At 39.4% G+C, this 21831-nt stretch overlaps 1 protein-coding gene across 3 annotated transcripts in view; it reads right to left on the reverse strand.

Annotated features, from left to right (window-relative positions):
• UXS1 (UDP-glucuronate decarboxylase 1) overlaps nt 1-21831 on the reverse strand; it is a 117683-nt gene that overhangs the window by 36352 nt on the left and 59500 nt on the right. For all 3 annotated transcript variants that reach the window (XM_054585845.1, XM_054585853.1, XM_054585836.1), the window contains exon 6: nt 20473-20653. In XM_054585845.1, coding sequence (XP_054441820.1) covers nt 20473-20653 — 181 coding nt within the window. The remainder of the gene's footprint in view (nt 1-20472; nt 20654-21831) is intronic.

Here is a 21831-nt window from a genome sequence, read left to right on the forward strand (position 1 = left end):
ATCCCACCTTCCTCTGGCCTCAGAGTGGCTGGATGTGAACATCCCAGGCTCTCCTGCTCTCCCTCTAAGTGTCCAGCCCTCTTGGCCTTTCACAGGACTTCCTCAGCCGGATAAAGGTAGGTAACACAGGGCCAAGCTGGTTTCCCCACCTATAAAATGAAGATAATGGCCTACCTCACATGAGTTGTTGAAAGAATAAATTTGTAATCATACATAGTGATTAGAAAAGTGCTGGAGCACAGTAAGTGTTCTCAGATCCTGTCATGTCTGCCTCTGTTTTCCTAGAACTCTTTTACACAGGCACTACAAGTTCTAGCAGCTGGCTCTCTACCACACAACGGGCACTTCTTCCTTTTTCTGTCCTCTATAGAAATGCTGGTCTCAAGATTTCTGCTTATGCAGATGCTGGACAAGTAAACTGAGACACTTTTGTAGGGAGGCCAGGCTATATGCATCAGGAGCCTGGACATGTGTCCTAAGGTAATGACAGTGACTTAGATCTATATACTGGGTATCTTTCAGTTTACAATGGTCCCATATAGCAAAAACCTAAATGTCCAACAACACAGGAAAAATGAAACTATACTATACTTATAAGATGAGGAAATGCTAATAAAATAGTGCGGGGTTAGGGGAACACCTCTTTTTAAAGAGATCTGGTATAGACACATAACAGAATACTAAGCAGCTGCCAAAAAATACGGTAGCATGCTCTGCATAATATAGAGAGATTGCCAGGAAACAACAAACAAACCAAAAAGACACAGTGCAATAAAGAATATGCTATTTTTCTCTACAATGAGAATTATGATTAACTATTTACATTAACTGGGCTACATAAAGAAACTGCAGATAAACATAATAAAATGATTAACAGCAGTTTCCTGAGGAAAGTTAAGAACTAGAAAGATAAGAGATAGAGGCAAGAGGGAGAATATTTACAGTAGTATATCTAATTGTTTAAAAATTTTGAACCATACATTTCCCATTAAGCATGCTTTTAATTTCTAGAAAATTATATTTACAGAAATGATTGGATATTACCATGAACAGAATATTTTTGGATAGGAGGATCAAGTATAACTTTCTATTTTACTTTTTTATGTTTTCAAATTATTTTTAACATGTATAAGTTACTTTCATCATTAGAAAAAAGTCTCTTGAAGAGCGAAAAAAATTAAGATTGTTTTCCATCTTAATATCAAATATATAAATAAGAAAACTAATTCTTTCATTTAGTTCAAAATGTTTTTTAAAGATCTTATTCACTTTTAGAGAGTGAGAAGGTAGAGAGAAAGAGAGAGAGAGAGAAACATCGATGCGAGAGAGAAACATTGGTGCAAGATAAAAACATCAACTGGTTGCCTTTCGTAGATGCCCCAATGAGGAATCAAACCTGCAAACCAGGCATGTGCCCTGACTGAGAATAAAAATGGCAACCTTTTGCTTTGGAGGACCATGCCCAACCAACTGAGCCCCACCAATCAGGGCCATTTAGTTCAAAATATTTTAAAACTTCTCTTGAGATATCTTCTTTGACCCATATGTTATGCTGTTTAATCTCCAAACATTTTTCACATTTCCAATTATCTTTGTTATTCGTTTCTAGTTTAATTCCACTATGGTCTGAAAGCATAATTTATATAATTTCTATTCAACATTCTTTCTATTCTATTACCATACTTAAAAGTTTGTTAAGGTGATGTCTGGTCAAGATGGAAGTATAGGTAAACACGGTACACCTCCTTGCACAACCACATCAAAATTACAACAATACTAGAGAACAACCATCACTCAGACCAGCCAGAAATCAAGCTGAATGGAAGTCCACAATCACGGCATTAAAGAAACCACATCCATCAAAACTGCAGAGATGCAGAACAGGCTGCCCCTACACCCATATGTGGTAGATAAAAAATGGGAGGGATTCTCTCAGAGCTCAGCACCCCAGCCCAGGGTTCCAGTGCCAGGAAGGTAAGTCCCCATAACTTCTGGCTGTAAAAACCAATGGGGATTGAGTTGATGGAGGAAACTCCTGGATTCCCAAGCAGTTCTCTTAAAGGGCCCACACACAGACTTACTCAAGACTACTCCCTCTGGGCTCCATTACCGGGGTAGCATCTGAAAGGCACCAGTGAAATATAGGGAGAAACTGAAGTGTCTGACATCAGAGCAAGAGCTGGGGGGCAGCTTTCTCCAAGACAGAACTGTGGGCAGAGGCCACTGTTCCTTTTCTGAGCCCTCTCCACACAGAGCCACAGATCCAGCAGGCAGGTGCCACATCCAGACTCCATAAACCTGGCTCACACTGTTTGCCCTACCCTTGTGATTCCCTGAATCTCTGCCCCACCTAACTTACATGCCTACCCAAGCTGTCAACAGTGGCTTTTCCATATGAATAGTTTGTCTTGGCTAATGCTTCAGATCTTCCTAAATCCTTTCAAACAAGCAAATTGGCCTGAGTGAGCCCCCAGGTCCCATACCTCTTGCTATGTGACCCCAGGCCCGGCACTAGTAGCAGCTGGTCTGAGTTCACAGTGAAGCCTTGCTGGGCAACTCCAAGTCCAGCACAAGCAACAGCCATCTGCAGATCACTCTATAACTTATGCCAAGTGGCCTAGACAGAACATAGGCGGTGACTGCCCTTGACCAGCACCACCCAAGAAACACCAGAGGCTGCACTCACAGTGGGCAGCTACAGACCATGTCAGAGCACCACCACCCGACCACCTCCACAAGCAACACACTTAAGGGGTGGACTAAGTGGGCTCCATAGCCTTGCTGAGATAAGTCTTGCTCTGTGGAGTGGCCCCTGCACAGCTGATCCTCAACAGAAACAGAAGTTGGTGGTCAGTAGTCACACCCAGTCCTTGTAGCTGACTGACCTTGGTAAATCCCTCCCATTAACCTGCCAACAGCAATCAAGGCTCAACTACAAGAGGAGGGTGTACTCAGCCCACACGAAGGATGCATCTCAAGTACCCAGATTGAGTGATGGGAAGGCTATGTCACTAGACCCTACAGGACACTTACTACATTAGGTCATACTTCCAAGACAGAGAGTCATAGCAGCTCTACCTAATACATAGAAACAAATGGAGGGAGGCTGCCAAATGTGGAGACAAAGAAACATGGCCCAAATGAAAGAAGAGAACAAAACTTCAGGAAAAGAACTAAACAAAACAGAAATAAGCAATCTATCAGATGCAGTGTTCAAAACACCAATTATAAGAATGTTCAAGGAACTTAGTCAGGACCTCAAAAGCATAAAAAGATCCATCAGAAATGAAGGATATACTAACTGACATAAAGAACAATTTATAGGGAATCAACAATAGGCTGGATGAGGCCAAGAAGCAAATCAATGATTTGGAACATAAGGAAGCAAAAAGACAACCAATCAGAACAGCAAGAAGAAAAAAGAATCCCCCAAAATGAGGATAGCGTAAGAAGGCTCTGCGACAACCTCAAGTACACCAACATTCGCATCATAGGAGTGCCAGAAGGAGAAGAGAAAGAGTTAAAAAGTAGAACCCTATTTGAAAAAGTAATAAAAGGAAACATCCCTAATTTGGTGAAGGAAATAGACATGCAAGTCCAGGAAGCACAGAGAGTACCAAACAAAATGGACACAAAGTGTCCCACACCAAGATTCATTATAATTAAAATGCCAAAGGTTAAAGACAAAGAGAGAATCTTAAAAGCAGCAAGAGAAAAGCAGTTAGTTACCTCCAGGGGAGTTCTGATAAGTCTTGTATGCTGATTTCTCCAAAGAAACTTTGCTAGAAGTTAGAAGGGATTGGCCAGAAATGTTCAAAGTCATGAAAAGCAGAGACATACAGCAAAAGTTACTCTACCTAGCAAAGATATCATTTAGAAAAGAAGGGCAGATAGAGGGCTTCCCGGACAAGAAAAATCTAAAGGAGTTCATCATCACCAAACCATTATTATATGATATGTTAAAGGAACTCACTTAAGAAAAACAAGACCAAAACTATGAACAATAAAATGGCAATGAGTACATACTTATCAACGATTGAATCTAAAAAACAAACTAAGCAAATAAGAACAGAGACGGAATCATCAATACAGAGAGAGATTTGACAGCTGCCAGGTGGGAGGTAGGTGTGGGGCAATGGGCGAAGAGGTGAGGGGATTAAGTACAAATTGATAGTTACAGAATAGCCATGGGCATGTAAAGTACAGTACATGAAATGAAGTAGCCAAAGAACCTATTTGCATGACCCATGGACTTGAACAAAGATGTGAGGATTGCATGAGGGAGTGAGGGATGTTGGGTGGAGGGGTGCAAATGGGGGAAAATTGGGAAACTCTAATAGCATAATTAATAATACAATTTTTTAAAAGTTTGTTAAAGTGTATTTTTATGTCCCATAATATGGTCAATCTTGGTGAACTTTCCATGGGAGCCTAAGAAGAAATGTTTTCTGCTACTGTTGAACAAAGTAATCTACAGATGTCAATTACATCCAGCTGATTAATGGTAGTGTTGAGTTCAATTATGTCCTAACTGATTTCCTGCCTGCTGGATCTGTCCATTACTGACAGAGCAGGGAGCAGTGAATTCCCCAACTATAAGAGTGGATGCATCTCAGCATTTTAATGACCCTTCAAGTGCACACACATTACGGACATCTTAGAGAACAGACACTTGTTTCAGTATGCAATGTCATTCTTTATCCCTGCTAATATTCCTTACTCTGAAGTCTTGTTTGTCTGAAATTAATATAGCTACTCCACCTGTCTTTTGATTAGTTTAGCACAGTAATGAGTAGGCCAAAAAGTCCGTTTAGTTTTTTCAATAAAATAAAAGGCACGCTTTTCATTTTCACCATTAATTTTATTGATTTGGGTATTTTGAGTATGTTGGCTATCTCCTACATGGTATAACACTGATTGTTCTCAATTAATGTCTCGATTTGATCACTATTAACTTCAACTGGTCTATCTGATAACAGAGCATCATCCAGTGAGAAATCTCCAGCATGAAAATTTGCAAACCACTTTTGACACGTTCAATCAGTCACAGCACCTTCTACAAATGCTGCTCCAATCTTTTTTAGCAATTCAGTTGCATTTTTACCTTTCTTGAAATAATAAAAGCATAATATGCCAAAAATGTTGCATATTTTCTTCCATCTTCAATATTAAAATGGCTACACAAATTCACCAATTTTGAATAGTTTTTTATTTATTTTTTTTATATTTTTTCTGTAATTAATGCTGCAATTATATATATATTTATTTTCCCTTTTAATTTTGCATGAAGTTATCCTCTTGGACTCTACTAATTTACATTTGTCCTTTTTTTCTATCCTCTATTCCAGTTTGTTTTTGTTTTTCTTTTTCATTGAGGTCTGACTAAATACAGTAAGATGAACATAGCTTAAGTGTGTAGTTTTGGGAATTTTGATAAATGTATAAATTAATCTTCCACATATTACCCAATTAACCTAATATAATAAAGATACAGAAGTTTCTCTCAATATAGAAAATCCTATCATTCTACTTACAATCACAATAAATTTACTGAGTTTTTTTTTCCACTTAAGAACTTCATATCAATAAAATCAGAGAGGGGGTGATATTTTTGTACTTTTTTCTTTAATTTTTATTTAGTTTTTTATTTAAATGACTGCTAATATGACAGTTGTCACAATACAATCTAACAAAATTTTTTTGAATGAAATTAAAGACAACAAAGTGCTACTAGAGTCATCTTACAGAAAAAAACAAACGAACTTTTTGGCTAACCCAATATATCCTTCTCCATCCCTTTACTTTTAATCTATCTGTACAATTATATATAAAGTGTGGTTTCTTGTAAAAAAAAAACATAAAGTTGACCCCTTAACAATGTGGGGGTTAAGGGCATGAAACCCCATGGAGATGAAAATCCACATGTAAATATTGACACCCCCAAAATTTAAGTCTAATAGCCTACTATTGTTAACCAGAAGCCTTACTGTTAACAAAAACAGCCAATTAACACATTATACACAATTTGAAAAGGCTTTGGGGGAGCTTCCCGTGGAGATAGCAGCATAGGTAAAGGCAGTACTTGCCTCCTCCAACAACCATATCAAAAATACAACTACAGAACAACCAACATTCAGAACTTCCTGAAATCTAGCTGAATGGAAGTCCTACAACAAAGGATATAAAGAAGCCACATGGAGACTGTTAGGAGGGGTGGAGACATAGAGCAGACTGGTCCCACACCAACATGTGGCAGATAAAAATCAGGAGGGATATCTTGGCTGCAGAGCCCCCCCCCCCGAGGATTAAGGGGGTCCCAGCACCACATGAGACCTCCAACTCAGGGTTCCAGTGCCAGGAAGAGAGATCCCCATAACTTCTGGCAGTAAAAACCAGCAGAGATTGTGGCTAAGTAATACCAAGGGCTTCTGGAGTCTCAACATTCCTCTTAAAGGGCCCACAGACTTACTCTGACTCACTTCCTCTGAGCTCCAGTGTTGGGATTGCAGCTTGACAGGCATCAAGAACATATGGGGAGGAACTAAAGTGTATGGCTGAGGTGGCACGGGGCTCTGGATCTGAGGGTCCCTGTTTGGGCACCAGCTGAAGAGGGCGGACTCTGTCCCACAGAGTACGCTCCAGATCATCACAGATGAGAAATAAGATAAGTCATCCCAGACACTTTTCTTGGTCTGCCAAGGAAAGGGGTGGCAATTCCCTCTAGTGGAGAATGCCCCCGAGCCCTTCTCTTGAAGTGGCTTTTATTGAGAACCTCATGCAAAGGGGTATACAGCATGGATGTAAAGCTCATCTATCAATGTCAAAAGGCTATGTTTACAGAAAATAAATAGAAATCATAGATAACAATTGAAGGAACATAAGAGCTTTGCCTCAGATCAGGGTGGCACCCACTCAGCCCTGAAACCTGTGAAACTGATCACATTCTATGCTCAACCCCAAACATCAGTACTCATTAACTGAAGGGCATTCTTAGCAAAGTAAGTTTCATGGGACTCAATGCATTCCTTTTCCAGGCCTAATTGCCCCCAGGAACTGCCCGATCCAGTTTAAGGCTGTACCTGCCTTTAGTATTGTTTCAAGCCTGAGCCAGGTGGGTAAGGCAGAGCCACCAAGAGATAAGGAGACTTCTTTCAGATAGAATGAGGACTCTGGCCATGACAAAGCCAAGGGGGGAGGGTCTTTTCCCCCTTCTCCGTTTCCCCCAAGTCCTTCCCTGATGGCCCCTATATGACTGTGTCTGTCTTAGGTTGCCCCTGCCATCGAGGGGTCTTACCTGTCATTGACTAACAAGCATCCTCCAGGGCCAAGCAGGGTGATGTGAGGGAGGCAGGGGCTGTGCCCCTCCCAGGGGCACAGGCTTTGTCTCCTCAATGGCCTATTTCCCCAATGCCCCCTTGCTTACTTCCAGCCTTGGGTCCCTCTCGCCTGTAGGCAAGGCTACAGTCCCTGAAACCAGGGGGGACGATTCCCAACATATGGCATCAAGGCAAAAGCTAGAAAGACAGCTTTTTCTCAAACTGAAGTGCTGACAGATGCTATTGTTTCTTTTCTGAGCCTCTCTCCCACAGAACCAGAAGGAAGGCACAATATCTAAGTCTCCATCAAGCTGTTCACACTGTTTTCCTGGCCCTGGATATTCCCTGACACCCCACCCCAGCAACTGACAGACTCAACTTATGGGTCCACCTAGGTTGTTTCCAGTGGCTTTTCCATACCAATAACCTGTCTTGGCTCATGCTTCAGAATTTCCGAAAATCTCTCTAGCAAGCAGTATCTGGACTCGGCATGCCCCATACCTCCTGTTAGGTGGCCCCAGGCAAGATACTAGCAGCAGCCAGCCTTTGTTAGCAGCTTGGCCTCTCCTGGACACCTCTAAGCCCAGCATAAGAATAACCATCACAGATCATTTTGTAGCTCATGCTGGGTGTCCTGGGGAGAACACAGACGGTGCCTGACCTTGGGCTGCATGTCCTGGGAGGCCAAAGAGCCAGCACTCCCAGCGGGCAGCTTCAGACTGTGTCAAAGCACCACCCAAACACCTCCATAAGAGGCAGACTCAGGGGGCACCAAAGCCCCATTGAAGTAAGTCCTGCTCTAGGGTGGGCTCCCACAGGGCGGTCGCAGCCAGTCCTAGCAGTCGACTGGCCTAGGAGTAAATCCCTCCTAATGACTTGCCAACAGCAATGAAAGCTCAACTACAACAGGGGGTGTACACATGTAGCCCACACAGGGTGTGAAGGAAAGGAGAGCACACCTCGAGTGCTCAGCTTGGATGAACAAGGAGGCTGTGCCACTGGACCCTAGAGGATACCTACTGCATTAGGCCACACTACCAAGCCTGGGAGACAAAGCAGCTCTATCTAATACATAGAAACAAACACATGGAAGCTGCCAAAATTAGGAGACCAAAAACCATGTCCCAAATGAAAGAATAGATCAAAACTCCAGAAAAAGAACTAAATAAAATGGAGACTAGCAATCTACCAGATGTAGAGTTCAAAACAATGGTAATCAAGATGCTCAATGGACTTACGGGAGGAGTAGATAAATTTAAAACTTTTCAAGAGCATAAAAGAGGACATCAAACCCATAAAGAAGAACCAGTCAGAAATAAAGAATACACTAACTGAAATAAAGAATAATTTATAGGGAATCAACAGTAGAGCAGATGAAGCCAAGAATCAAATCAATGACTTGGAATAAAGGAAGCAAAAAAACACCCAATCATAACAGCAAAAAAAGAAAAAAAAAATCCAAAATAATGAGCATAGTGTAAGGAGCCTCTGGGACATCTTCAAGCGCACCAACACTGACATCACGGGGGTGCTGGAAGGAAAAGGGAAAGAAGCAAGAAATTTAAATCCTATTTTAAAAATGACAGAAAACTTCCCTAATCTGGTAATGGAAATAAATACTTAAGTCCAGGAAACACAGGGAGTCCCAAACAAGATGAACCCAAAGAGGCCCACACCAAAACACATCATTATTAAAACACCCAAGGTTAAAGACAAAGAGACAATCAGAAAAGCAACAAGAGAAAAGCAGTTAGTTACCTACAAGGGAGCGCCCATAAGACTGTCAGCTGATTCTCTACAGAAACTTTGCAGACCAAAAGGGACTGGCACAAAATATTTGAAGTGATGAAAAGCAAGAACATATAACCAAGATTACTCTACCCAGCATAGTTATCATTTAGAATCAAAGGACATATAAAGTACTTCTAGACAAGAAAAAGCTAAAAGAGTTCATCACCACTGAACCAGTATTATATGAAATGTTAAAGGGTGAAGAAGAAAAAAGAGAGAAGAAAGGAGGAAGAGAAAGAAGAGGAAGAATAAAAAGAAGCAACAGCAAAATAAGAACGCTAAAATGACAATAAACATATATCTATCAACAACTGAATCTAAAAAACATAATAAACAAGGAGAACAGAAACAGACTGACAGATACAGAGAACACCTTGGTTGTTGCCAGACGGGAGGGGTGTTGAGTGAAAAAGGTGAAGGGATTAAGAAGTACAAATTGGTAGTAACAGAATAGGGACTATAGTCAATACAGCATGGGGGAAATAGTAAATAATATTCTAATAACTACATATGGTGTCAGATGGGTACAAAATTTATTGGTAAGATCACTTAGTAAGTTATATATGTCTAATCACTGGCATGTACACCTAAAACTAATATAAAATTGCATGTCAACTGTAATTTAAAAATTTAAAAATGATTTTAAAAACACATTATATACAATATTCCTACAACCAAGTAAGATGGGGGAAAAAATGTTATTAAGAAAATCATAAGAAAGAGGAAATACATTTACAGTACTTATCCAAAAAAAATTCCATGTGTAAGAAGACCTCTGTAAGTTCAAACTCATGGTGTTCAAGGGTCAACTGTGGTTGGGTCTTATTCTTTTTTAAACACTATGAAAGCCTCTGTTTTTTAATTGGTGTATTTAGATCATTCATATTTAAAGTGATTATAAATATAATTGGATTAATACCTACCATATTTGTAACTATTTTCTATTCATGTCTCTTGTTCTTTGTTTCCCACTTTTTCTGTCATTCTCTCATTTTAATTGGGCATTGTATACAATCCCATTCTCTTCTTTTAGCATGTCAATTATACTTAAAAAAAATTTTAGTGGTTGCCCTACAATTTGCAATTAAACTAATTTACACTCAGTTTAAAATTACACTATACTGCTTCACAGGTAGTGGGTACCTTATATAACTGTATTCCCAATTTTTCCTCTTGTCTCTTATAGCACTGCTGACATTCATTTCATTTATCCATAAGCAGTAATCACCCAAAATAATATTGTTATTATTACTTTGAAGAAACTGTTACCTGTTAGATCAATTAAGAGTAAGAAAAATAAACATCTTTACTTTGTAACATAAGAGAAATAAGATGTCCTAAATTAAATTACAGCAAGTCCAGAAAAACAACACAAGAAACAAGGAGAGTTAATTATTTAATAACTGGGGATGGGCAGGGAGGGGAGTTGCAACAAAACAGAGAAAAGACGCTTACATTCCTGAATATATGTTGAAACTTTGAATCAACTTCCAGGTGGCTATTTCGGAGATTATCACGAGAGACTAGCCAACCACCAGATGCCACCGCATCTCTCTTACATGTGAACATGTTGGACTGCTGTATCTCACCAATCCAGAATCAGGAACTACTTCTTTACGGGCAACTCACCTATCCCAGGACTTTCTCCACTTTATCTTCTCCTGCTCCCTTTATGTATGGCCAATATAAACACTTTTAAAACAACTTAACATCTTTCTTCTCCAAACATTGCATAGAAGAGCCCCATCAACCCCAGGATGGTGGATATTTCTTCATCTAACCCTCCTGTGGTGGTTTAGGCTGCACACCCCAGAACCTGGTCCTTCTCTGGCTAGCATATGGCTCAATAAACCCCTTCTTCCAGGAAAACTTTTAGCTTTCAAGGTTTTTGTTTAACATTTACCATCACTTATTCCTTCATAACATTCTTCCTTTCTTTATGTAGGTTCAAGTTTCTGACCCACATCATTTTCCCACTCTACAAAGAACTTCTTTTAAATAAGATGCACATGAAATGCATGATTAGATCCTCTTGCTACAATGGGCATTGCTGGAACAACTGACAAAATTTGAATGGGGTCTGCGGATTACACAGTAGTGGTGTGTCATCGGGAATTTCCTGACTTTGATGATTATATTGTGGTTAGGGAGCAGAATGGTCCTTATTTGCAGGAATTACACATTAAATTATTCGGCAGTGACAGATCGTCATCATTTTGGCAACTTAATTTGAAATGATTCAAATACTGGTAACTTTACAATGGAAGTGAATACTCTGAGGTTATCCTAGTTGCTACATACTAGAGTCCAAAACTATTTCTGATGAAGTTCAACTAAAATAGAATGCCAGTTAACCTGAAAAAAAAAAAAAAAAAAAAAAAAAAAAAAGGAACTTCCTTTAACACTTCTTAAAAGCCAGGTCTACTAGGAAAAATTCCCTAAACTTTTGTCTTGAGAGAGTCTTCAATTTTCCACTTTTGAATAATTTCACTAAACAGAAATTCCTACGTTGGTAGGGTTTTTTCTTTCAACTCTCTATTTCCTTCTACATTCTTCTTGTTTGCATGGTTTCTGAAGAGAAGTCTGGTATAGTGTTTATCCTTGTTCTTCTCTATGTAGAGTGTGCTTGCCCTCCCCCCAGATTCTTTCAAGATTTTGTTTATCTTTAATTTTCTACAGTTTGAATATAGTATGGCTAGGTGTAGATTAGGTGGGAATTTATCCTGCTTAGTGTTCTCTGAGAATCCCTGATCTGTGGTTTGATGCTTGTCATTTATTTCAGAAACTTCTCAGCTGTTATTACTTCATATATCTACTCTGGTCCTTTCTTTTTTTCTCCTTCTGGAACTCTCATAATGCATATGCTGCACCTTTTGTAGTTGTCCTACAGTTTTTTAAATATTCTGTTCTGGTTTTTTATTCTTCTTTACTCTTTTTCAGTTGGAAAGTATTTACTAACCATTTCCTTCACTACGTCCAATGTACTAATGAGCCCATCAAAGGCATTCTTCATTTCTGTTACAATGGCTTTCATTTCAGGCATTTCATTTTAATTCTTTCTTAGTTTCCAACTTTCTGCTTTCATTACCCACCTGTTCTTGTTATTTTTCCATTTTTTTTCTATTACAGTACTTGGAATGTTCATCAGTTATTTTACATTTGTGATATGGTAATTCCAAAATTTCTGTCTTATTTGTTCTGGTTCTGATGTTTGCTTTGTCTCTTTAGACTGTGTTCTTTGCCTTTTAGCATGCCTTGTAATTTTTTTTAAAAGATTTTATTTGTTTATTTTTAGAGAGAGGGAAATGGAGGGAAAAAGTGAGGGAGAGAAACATCAACATGTGAGAGAAACATCGATCGGTTGCCTCTCGCACACCCCCAACCAGGGACCCGGCCTGCAACCAAGGCCTGATGCCTCTTGACTGGGAATTGAACTGGCAACCTTTCAGTTTGCAGGATGACATCAGGGCAGCATGCCTTGTGATTTTTCACTGAAAGGCAGAAATGATAGAGTAAAAGAAACAGATAAGCAGGTCATTAATGTGAGATTTTGTTTATCTGGCCAGGAGTTAAAACTATATTCACTAGGCCTGCTCTAGCTCAAGGTGTCAGAGGCTAAAATTTCCTCTGGTGTTCTTGTTTTTGTCACCCCTGTTGTCTTTGGGTTTCCCTAGAGGCTCCTTCTTAAATAGGGCCTGAGTCTTACTATAACATGGTGGTAAAATATGAGGAAGGAGAGGAAGCATTCTGCAGTACAACAATAGGGTCTCAGTTTTTTTGCGTGCCTGAGTTGAGTGTTTCCCTTCTGCCATGTCAGTTAAGTTCTGGTAGAACAGTTTCCCTTAAGGCCAGGCCTTTGTTAGGGAGAAGAGAATGCCCTGGGTATGTTTCGAAATGCTTACTTTCCTCTCCCCTGCTGGAAACAGGAAGAGATTTTTCTCTGATCTTGAGTGAGAGCCTAGAAGGGTTCCTAGAGGTGACACAAAAGTATGCCACCCACACCTCAAAACTGAGATCTGGAGATTTTAACTATCAAGCTTGTCCACAGTTTCCAGCAATTACGGTACTTTAAAGTGTATAATGCAGTTTTTTGCCCAAATTTTTAAGGGAAAAATAAGGACGCGCATTATACACAGGTAATACCTGAAATACTTTATATCTGTTCTTGTGTTTTGTAATTATTTGTTACATAAAATTCCTTGTACCATAAAATGTTCAAAAATAAATGCTAAAACCCCTTTATAATATACAAAGAAAACAAAAACAAAAACAAAAAACCAAGACTCTAAATATAAATAAATAAACTGAATTTAAAAATTAAAAGTTTTTTTTCTGAAAGCCTGGGCCAAAAATGTGGGTGTATATTATACATGGGAGCATATTCTACACAGCAAAATACAGTAGTCAGTTCTCTATAAAAAGTGCTCCTATCAGGCTCAGGCAGCTGCTTCTACACCCATAAATTGTGATTCTCTCTGTTCGCCTGTGTCTCCAGTTTTCAAGTGGCAATTTGTGCTGGGACCTCAATTCTCTAATGGAGCGAAGAAGAGTTGAATTTCAGTTTGTTAATCTTTTTTTCCTTTTTTCTTTTTTTTAATCCTCACTCAAAGACATGCTTACTGATTTTAAAGAGAGAGGAAAGGAGGGAGAGAAATATTGACGTGAGAGAGATACATTGATCGGTTGCCTCTTGTATGCAGTCCGACCAGAGACCAAACCCCCAACCAATGTTATGTCCCCTGAAAGGGAATCAAACCTGCAACCTTTCGGTTTATGGGACAACACTCCAACCAACTAAGCCACACTGGCCAGGCCTCTTCAACTTTTCTCTTTTGTGAGGACAGGAGTGATGTTTTCCAAGCTCCCTGCATGCCACACCCAAGGCTTTAAGTCCATACACACCTTGTTAAGTCCTTCCTCTCTTATATTTTATCTACTGTGTGGACTTTCTGCTGAATGGGTTCTGCTGGTACTGCCATCTCCCTTCTCTAGTGTCTGATCAATTCTGAAAAGCCCCCCATGGCCACTACCCAGTGTTCTGTGCTTCCCCTTCCTAGCCTCCAAGCATATGGGGCTCTCTGCTTCTCTGTAGAGCATTTGGTGGCTGAGATCACCCTCCAGTCCCCTAAGCTGGAACAAGGAGCTAACTCAACACTGAAGCCCTATTTTCATTATCCTAATGGCCTGGCATCTTCCACACAAAACCCAAAAACACCCTGGTACCCCTGACCCTGGCTTCTCAGAAAATTCCCTGTGTCCTGAATAGACGGCTTGAAAGCACAATTAACTTGACTTTTTCCAGAGCTAAACATTTTATAGGGTAGATTCAATATCTGAAACATGTGGCATGCCTTGGTTGGTGAAATCCAGTTTTAAAAGCAATATATCTAACCTATAATAAGTATGTGAAATACCTGTACTTGGAAAATTCTAAGACACTAAAAAAAGAAACTGAAGAAGATACAAATAAGTGGAAGCACATATGTTCATGGAAAGGAAGAATTAACACCATTAAAATGTCCCTGCTACCCAAAGCAATCTATAGACTCAACACAATTCCTATCAAGATTCCAGTGAATTTTTCACAGAACCAGAAAATATATTTCAAAAATATATATGGAACCACATAAGGTCCCACTCAGCAACAGTGATCCTGAGAAAGAAGAACAAAGTTGAAGAAATCATGCCACCTAGTATCAAATTATACTATAAGGCCATAGTAATCAAAACAGCATGGTACTGGCCTAACAAAAGACATATAAATCAATGGAATTGAATAGAGAGCCCAGAAATAAATTCACACCTTTACAGTCAACTAATATTCAACAGAAGAAGCAAGCACATACAGTGGGCTAAAGACAGTTTATTCAATAAATGGTGTTAGGGAAATTTGGAAAGATACATGAAAAAATGAAACTAGACAACCTCCTTACACCACACACAAGAATACGTTCAAAATGGATTAAAGACTTAAATGTTAGACCTTAAACCCTAAAAATCCTAGAAAAATAAATAGGCAATAAAACCTTGGACATTTCTTGTAGCAGTGTTTTATCTACTGTATCTCCTCAGGCAAGGGAAGCAAAAGAAATAAACAAATGGGACTATATCAAACTAAAAAGGTTTTACATAGCAAAGGAAACCATCAACAAAAAGGCAACCCACAGAATAGGAGAACATATTCACTGCTACATCTGATAAGGGGTTAATATCCAAAATTTATAAAGAACTTATAAAACTCAACACCAAAAAAAAAAAAAAAACAATCCAATGAAAAATGGGCAAAGGGGCTTAACAGATACTTCTCCAAAGAGGATATACAAATAGCCAATAGGCATATGAAAAAATGCTCAAATGTCACTAATCTTGAGAGAAATGCAAATAGAAACTACAATAAGATACCAGCTCAAATCTGTTAGAATGGCTATCATCAATAAATCAAAGTGCTGGCGAGGATGTGAAGAAGGAGAAACCCTTTTACACTATTGGTGGAAATGCAGACTGGTGCAACCACTGTGGAAAGCAGTATGGAGATACCTCAAAAAATTAAAAATGGATCTGCCTTTTGACCCAGCAATCCCACTTCTGGGAATATATCTGAAGAAACCCAAAGGACTAATTCAAAAGAACATAATGTTTTTTCAGCATTATTTACATTCACCAATGTTCATTGCAGAATCATTTACAATCACCAAGATACAGAAACAGCCCAAGTGTCCATCAGTAGATGAGTGGATAAGGCAACTATGGAACATTTACACAATGAAATACTACTCAGCCATAAAAAGGAAGAAAATTTTACCCTTTGTGACAGCATGGATAGACCTGGAGAACATTATGCTAAGTGAAATAAGCCAGTCAGAGAAAGACAAATAGCATATGATCTCACTCATATGTGGAATCTAATGAACAAACTGAACTGACAAGGAAAAATAGAGACAGACTCATAGATGGAGAGCAGGATGACTGCTAAGGCGGTGAGAGTAGGAGGTGCAGAGACTGAGCAAAGAGGAAAAAGGACTCATGGACACAGACAACAAGTGTGGCGACTACAAGGCGGGTGGGGGTATAAGGAGAATAAATGGTAATGAAAAAAATAAAATGAAAATAAAGTAAATAAAAATCCATTTCACAGCAATATATTATCAGATTCAGTTATTTCAATGAGTACTTACAATTCCTTCTAAAGCAATCATTTTCATTCTCCACAATCTAACCCACACAATACTAGGCCTCTATCATTACCCCTCTGACAATAACACCTCTTGTCTTTGTCATTTTTCATAATTTTGTAATTTATCACTACACGGTAGTGTCTGAATTCTGTAGTACCCTATCTCAGTCCTGAGCCTAAGTATACTACAAGTGCACTCTCCTTTTCCAATTCTACCACCACATTCTTAGACCAGAGAATAGTTAATTTCCTATTGGAAACATGAAAATAAAATAAATACTAATGTCTTTGCTTCTGACACATAATGGCTACTTTGAAAACAATGAGAGGAGGAATCTGTGCTGAGGGAAATTTAATGAAGTTTTGCTATAATGCTGCCAAATTGAGAGATACCATTGTTACATCAATAAAAAACCAAACAACTTGCCAGCCTCGGCAAAACAAATAAACAAAAGTACATTACACAAAATACTTTTCAAAACCAAAGCACATTTCTGCTATGGTATAAGTATCAGATCAACGAAAGTTTTTTCTATTAGGAAAAAGGAACTAAAAATAGAGTTATGTTTTAAACTTCGGGTTATGGACTATATATACTCTTACCACACAGAGGAGGAAAATAATTTATCATATTACAGAACATATAAACTTGTTCATTGCTGCAAAAATAATGAACTTCATATTATACCAAATGGTAGTCCCATTTAGGATGAGCATAGGCTGTAAAATTCATTAAGAACAACTAAACTGAAGTGTATGTGAAATATGGCGGGCACTATACATACAAGGCAACAACTTGTCCATAAAGGGAGCCCTAAATTACGTTATTATTTGTGTGACAATGCAACACTGTGGAAAAGAGAGAGGGCCCATGAGACTAGGTTCATCTGGTTAAAGTCCTCCTGTGTTTGATATAAGTGGTGAAGGAAGGGGTTATTACCTTTGAAAAGCACAACCATACCCACATGGAGGATCAAATGATGTACTTCCTCACGTAAGGAGTTCAGAGTCAAGTGGCATTGTGGGACCAAAAAGAGTGAAGAGATGGGGGAAGAGAATAGGATGGGGAGAGGTTATCAAGAGCACGGAAGAATCCAATGCTAAGGTTGAGAAAATGAAAAACAGGCTTTTAAGTATCAAGGTCAAGAAATGTCTTACGGTGCTACTTGAAGGAACTTACTGTAAGCAAAGGACAAAAAGTGTTCTCATTTATTGTGTGACTCGTGTGTGTGTGTGTGTGTGTGTGTGTGTGTGTGTGTGTCCCCCTGTCTGTCCCCTACAGAGTCTATTTACCGCAGTAGAAACAACTATAGTAGCTCTAGTGTCAAAGCTCATAGTCAAAGCAGATAATTTCCTTCCCAATAATTTCCTTGCCAATTTTTGCTAAGCTTTGGTTTCTCGGTAGTACTGAAATTATGTAATCAACAGCTTCATTCAATAAATAGTTATTGCAAAGTGCAAAAAAGTGAAATGAGTAATAATAAGAGCACTTACTATGGGCCAGACACTGTGCTAAACCTCCTGTGGCCGCTCCCCTACTGCTGCCCTAACAAACTTAGAGGCTTAAAAACTATCTATTTATAACCTCAGGTCAGAAGTCCTGGTATGGTGTGGCTCAGTTGGGTCTCTGCCCCGACCCTCATAGACTGAAATCAAGGTGTCAGCAGGACTGTGTTCCTGTCATCAGAGGACGATTCAGGTCGCCAGCAAAATTCAGCTCCATAAGGCTGCATGCGGCACAAGGTCTCATATGCTTGCTGGGCAGGAGCTTCTAGAAGCTGCCTACATGGTCTGGCTCATGGCCCCTGCAAAGCCAGCAGTGGTGGGTCAAGTCCTTCTCACACTTGGAATCCCTCTGACTTCCCTATTGCAGCTCTTTCACCAAATCTCTCACTGGCTCTTCCACTATCTTCTGCTTTTAAACATTCCTGTGATTATGTGGGGCCCACCCAGGTAATCCAGGGTAATCACCATATTTTAAAGTCAGCTGATTCATTACCTTAATTTGTCAGCAAAGTCCTCCCAGAGCAGTATCTAGATTTGTCTTTGGTCGAATGGCGGAATAACTGGGGGGCAGGGGGCACCCTGGAGGGACACCCTGAGAACTGTGCCTGTAAGAGCGCTGTCAGGCACTACTTCAGTTAACCCTATCAAAGCAACCTCGCGATGAAGTCCAAGTGGAAAGTGAGACAATTTGCCTATTATCTACATCACTTGTTTCACTTTACAAAACTACAGCAAAATCCAAAATAAATCACAGGTAGATTAAATAATTAAATGTTTAAAAATGAAGCAAAAACAAGTTCAAAAACACCATGGCTGAATATTTATCTAATTTTAGAACGTTTACAGCATAAAACGAACAGAGAAAATGAACAGATGAGACTATATTTTAATTGCAAAATTTCAATGAAATTACAGGGCAAAAAAGTCAGATTGCAAAGAGAAATACTAAATGTATGTCCCTATTATGAAGAGCCCATAATAAATGCAAATTTTTAAAAAAGGTAATAGAGATTATTTAGATTTCTTTGTGAATTAACATGTAAGAAAGTCTAACCTTTTTAATAATAACCAAAGAAATCTACACTGAGCCATGGGCTTTCTATCAAATTAGCAAAACATTTTTGTCAGTATTTTTTAAGACAATGCCCAATGCTACTAATATATTAGTGAAACAGACAACAACAAATGATAAAGGAGACATTAGTATTTGGCAAAATGCATATCTGGACTCTTTATTGACAAAATAAAACTCAAAGATATTTATAATAAAATAGTGGAGAAATTTTAAATAAGGATATGATTAAGTAAATCATGGTATATCCATATAATAACATTGCTGACCAATTACAATGGCTCTCCAAGATACATTTTACTGACATGGGGAACACATTCAGGATTTGATAATAAGGAAAAGGCAGAAGGCTACACAATCCATGCAGGAGGAGGAGCAGGTGTTCACAAGCTTTGGCGCCAACAATCCAAAGCTGAACTTGGCTCGGCCACTTAACCGCCCTGCAACCTCGGGGAGCCCACAGCACAACTCACTTTCCATACACAGGGTAGGGCGAAAACAGGTTTACAACTGTGAGTATGTGAAACACAGAGTTTATTCCTATATTTATTTATTAATTTATTTTGTTACATATTATTATTAACCTACCTTTGCCCACCCTGTATATATAAATGGGATGATACCACTTACTTCTCAATAATACATGAGAAAAAAATATAAAGTCTGTGTGACCCTAAGAGGCCTCCTAGTCAAGCATCTGGTGGTAGCTCTCCTCAGTACACCTTAGACGATCTCAAAAAAAGTCTCCTTAAGGGCCCTGTTATTACCTTCCTGAAGTACCACAAGCTAGGTGAAATAAAACAACAGACATTTATTCTCCCACAGTCCTAGAAACCGAAGTCAGGGAACAAGGCGTTGGCCAGACCACATGTTCTCCGAAGGCTCCGGGCAGTATACGGGGCTGCATAACCCCCAATTCTGCCTCAGTCCGCACATGGCCTTCTCATCTTCTCCCCATGTGTCCACGTCTTCTCCATTCTGTCTCTTACAGACACTTGCCATCAGAATGAGAGCCTACCCAGGTGATCTAGGTTGACCTCATCCTGAGAGTAGCCTAACTTACTTACATCTGCAAAGACACTTTTTTCACATAAGGTCACACTGAGAGGTTCTGGGGGTTTAAATGTGGGTGTATCTTTTTGAGGGTCACCATCCAACCCAGTGTAGCTCCCAAACCATAATTCCTTTAAATGTGAAAGTTACCAGTGGGCTTTAAATCTTCTATATATGGAATTTCATTATGAACTCAGCATTCTACGTCAGCCACTTTCCGATAGGAAGCTAGAAGTAATTTCACATGGGTGGGGCAGGCACCAGGCTTGTCAGGCAATAGGGACAGATGTGTGCTACACAAGCCTTACTTCGACAGACCATGAAGTTCAAAACTGGAGGGCAGGGCATGTAATCGTGAAGTCAGACTCTTGCACTATCGTAACCACTTTTTTATCACAGAAACTAGATTAGTGCCTTGCACATGGGAAGACTATTTCAAGAACAAAACATAACACAAACTGGATGTGGCCAAGCCAGACTATTTATCTTCAGGGACTGGCTGCTCTGGTAAGCCCACACCCAGCAGGCTCTGAATGACAACAGTGCATGGTGTCACTCACCTTCAATGTAGAGGGGCTCCACCACATCATGGTTAATCAGCTCAAAGTTCTCATGGCCGATCCAGTGCTCCACGTTTCTCTTCCTGCCCGTGAAGAAGTTGTCCACCACAGTCACCTCATGGCCGTCCATCATGAGTTTGTCAGTAAGATGGGAACCCACGAACCCTGCTCCTCCAGTTATCTGCATCAGGACAGTATGTAAAGTATCCCCAGAGAGAGCACAAGAGAACACGGTGACAATTAACTCCAAGAAGATATGTTTCTGGTGCAGCCACAACTTAAAACTTACTTATGTATAGAGGAAGGAAGGAAGATGGCAAAGGCTTTAAAGCAGCATCATTACTGCTTACCCCAGAGCCAAGAAATTATACCATCTGTCAGCTTCCACACAGTCTAAAAACTGAAACTACCACCCAGTAAGACAGAAAAGTAGTAGTTACAAGTTTCAAAATGTCTTCTTTGACAGAAAATTTTACATACTTTTAAAAATATTTATTTTTATTTTTAATTTTTTTACTTCTCACCTGAGGACATGTTCGCTGATTTTTAGAGAGAGGAAGGGGGAGGAGGAAAGGAGGGAGGGGGAAGAGAGAGAGACATCGATCTATTGCCTCCCGTACGTGTCCCGACCATGGGTGGAACACATAACCTAGGTATGTGCCCTGACCAGGAATCAAACCCATGACCTTTTGGTGTACAGGACGATGCTCCAACCAACTCAGACACACCAGCCAGGATTTTACATTTTTAAAAGGTTCTTACTGAAGCATTACGCACGATAGCCAAGATACAGACCTAAGTGTCCGTCAAAGGATGAATGCATAAAGATGTGGCATAATGTGTATACAATGGAATATTATTTAGCTCTGAGAAGACAGGAAATCCTGACATTGTGACAGCATGATGCATCTTAAGGGCATTATATGGTAAGTATGACAGAGAAAGCAAATACTGTATGATGTCACTTACGTGTGGAAACTAAAAACAAGAGATAGGAGATGCTGTTGAAGGGTACAAACTTGCAACTACTACAAAAGTCCTGGAGACCTAATACCATCCTGTGATTATAGACAACAGAATGTATATAAACATTAAACTTGCTAAGAGACTAGATCTTAATTGTTCCCAACACTCGAAGAAATGGTAGTAAGTGACAAGATAGAACTGTAAGCTAATGCTACGATGGGCAACCATAACACAATATAAGTGTATCAAGTCAATATATTGTATACCTTAAATTTATACAATGTTTTATGTGAAATACATCTCGATTTAAAAAAAGACAAAAATGGTTCTTGTGTTGTAATGAATGGGATGCTGACCATCACTTAACATGGTTCTAATACAACTCCTGCAGCG

The sequence above is a fragment of the Pteronotus mesoamericanus genome, unplaced genomic scaffold (genome assembly GCF_021234165.1).
Source record: "Pteronotus mesoamericanus isolate MK-2021 breed Mesoamerican mustached bat unplaced genomic scaffold, CSHL_Meso_final contig_121, whole genome shotgun sequence".
NCBI lineage: Eukaryota > Metazoa > Chordata > Mammalia > Chiroptera > Mormoopidae > Pteronotus > Pteronotus mesoamericanus.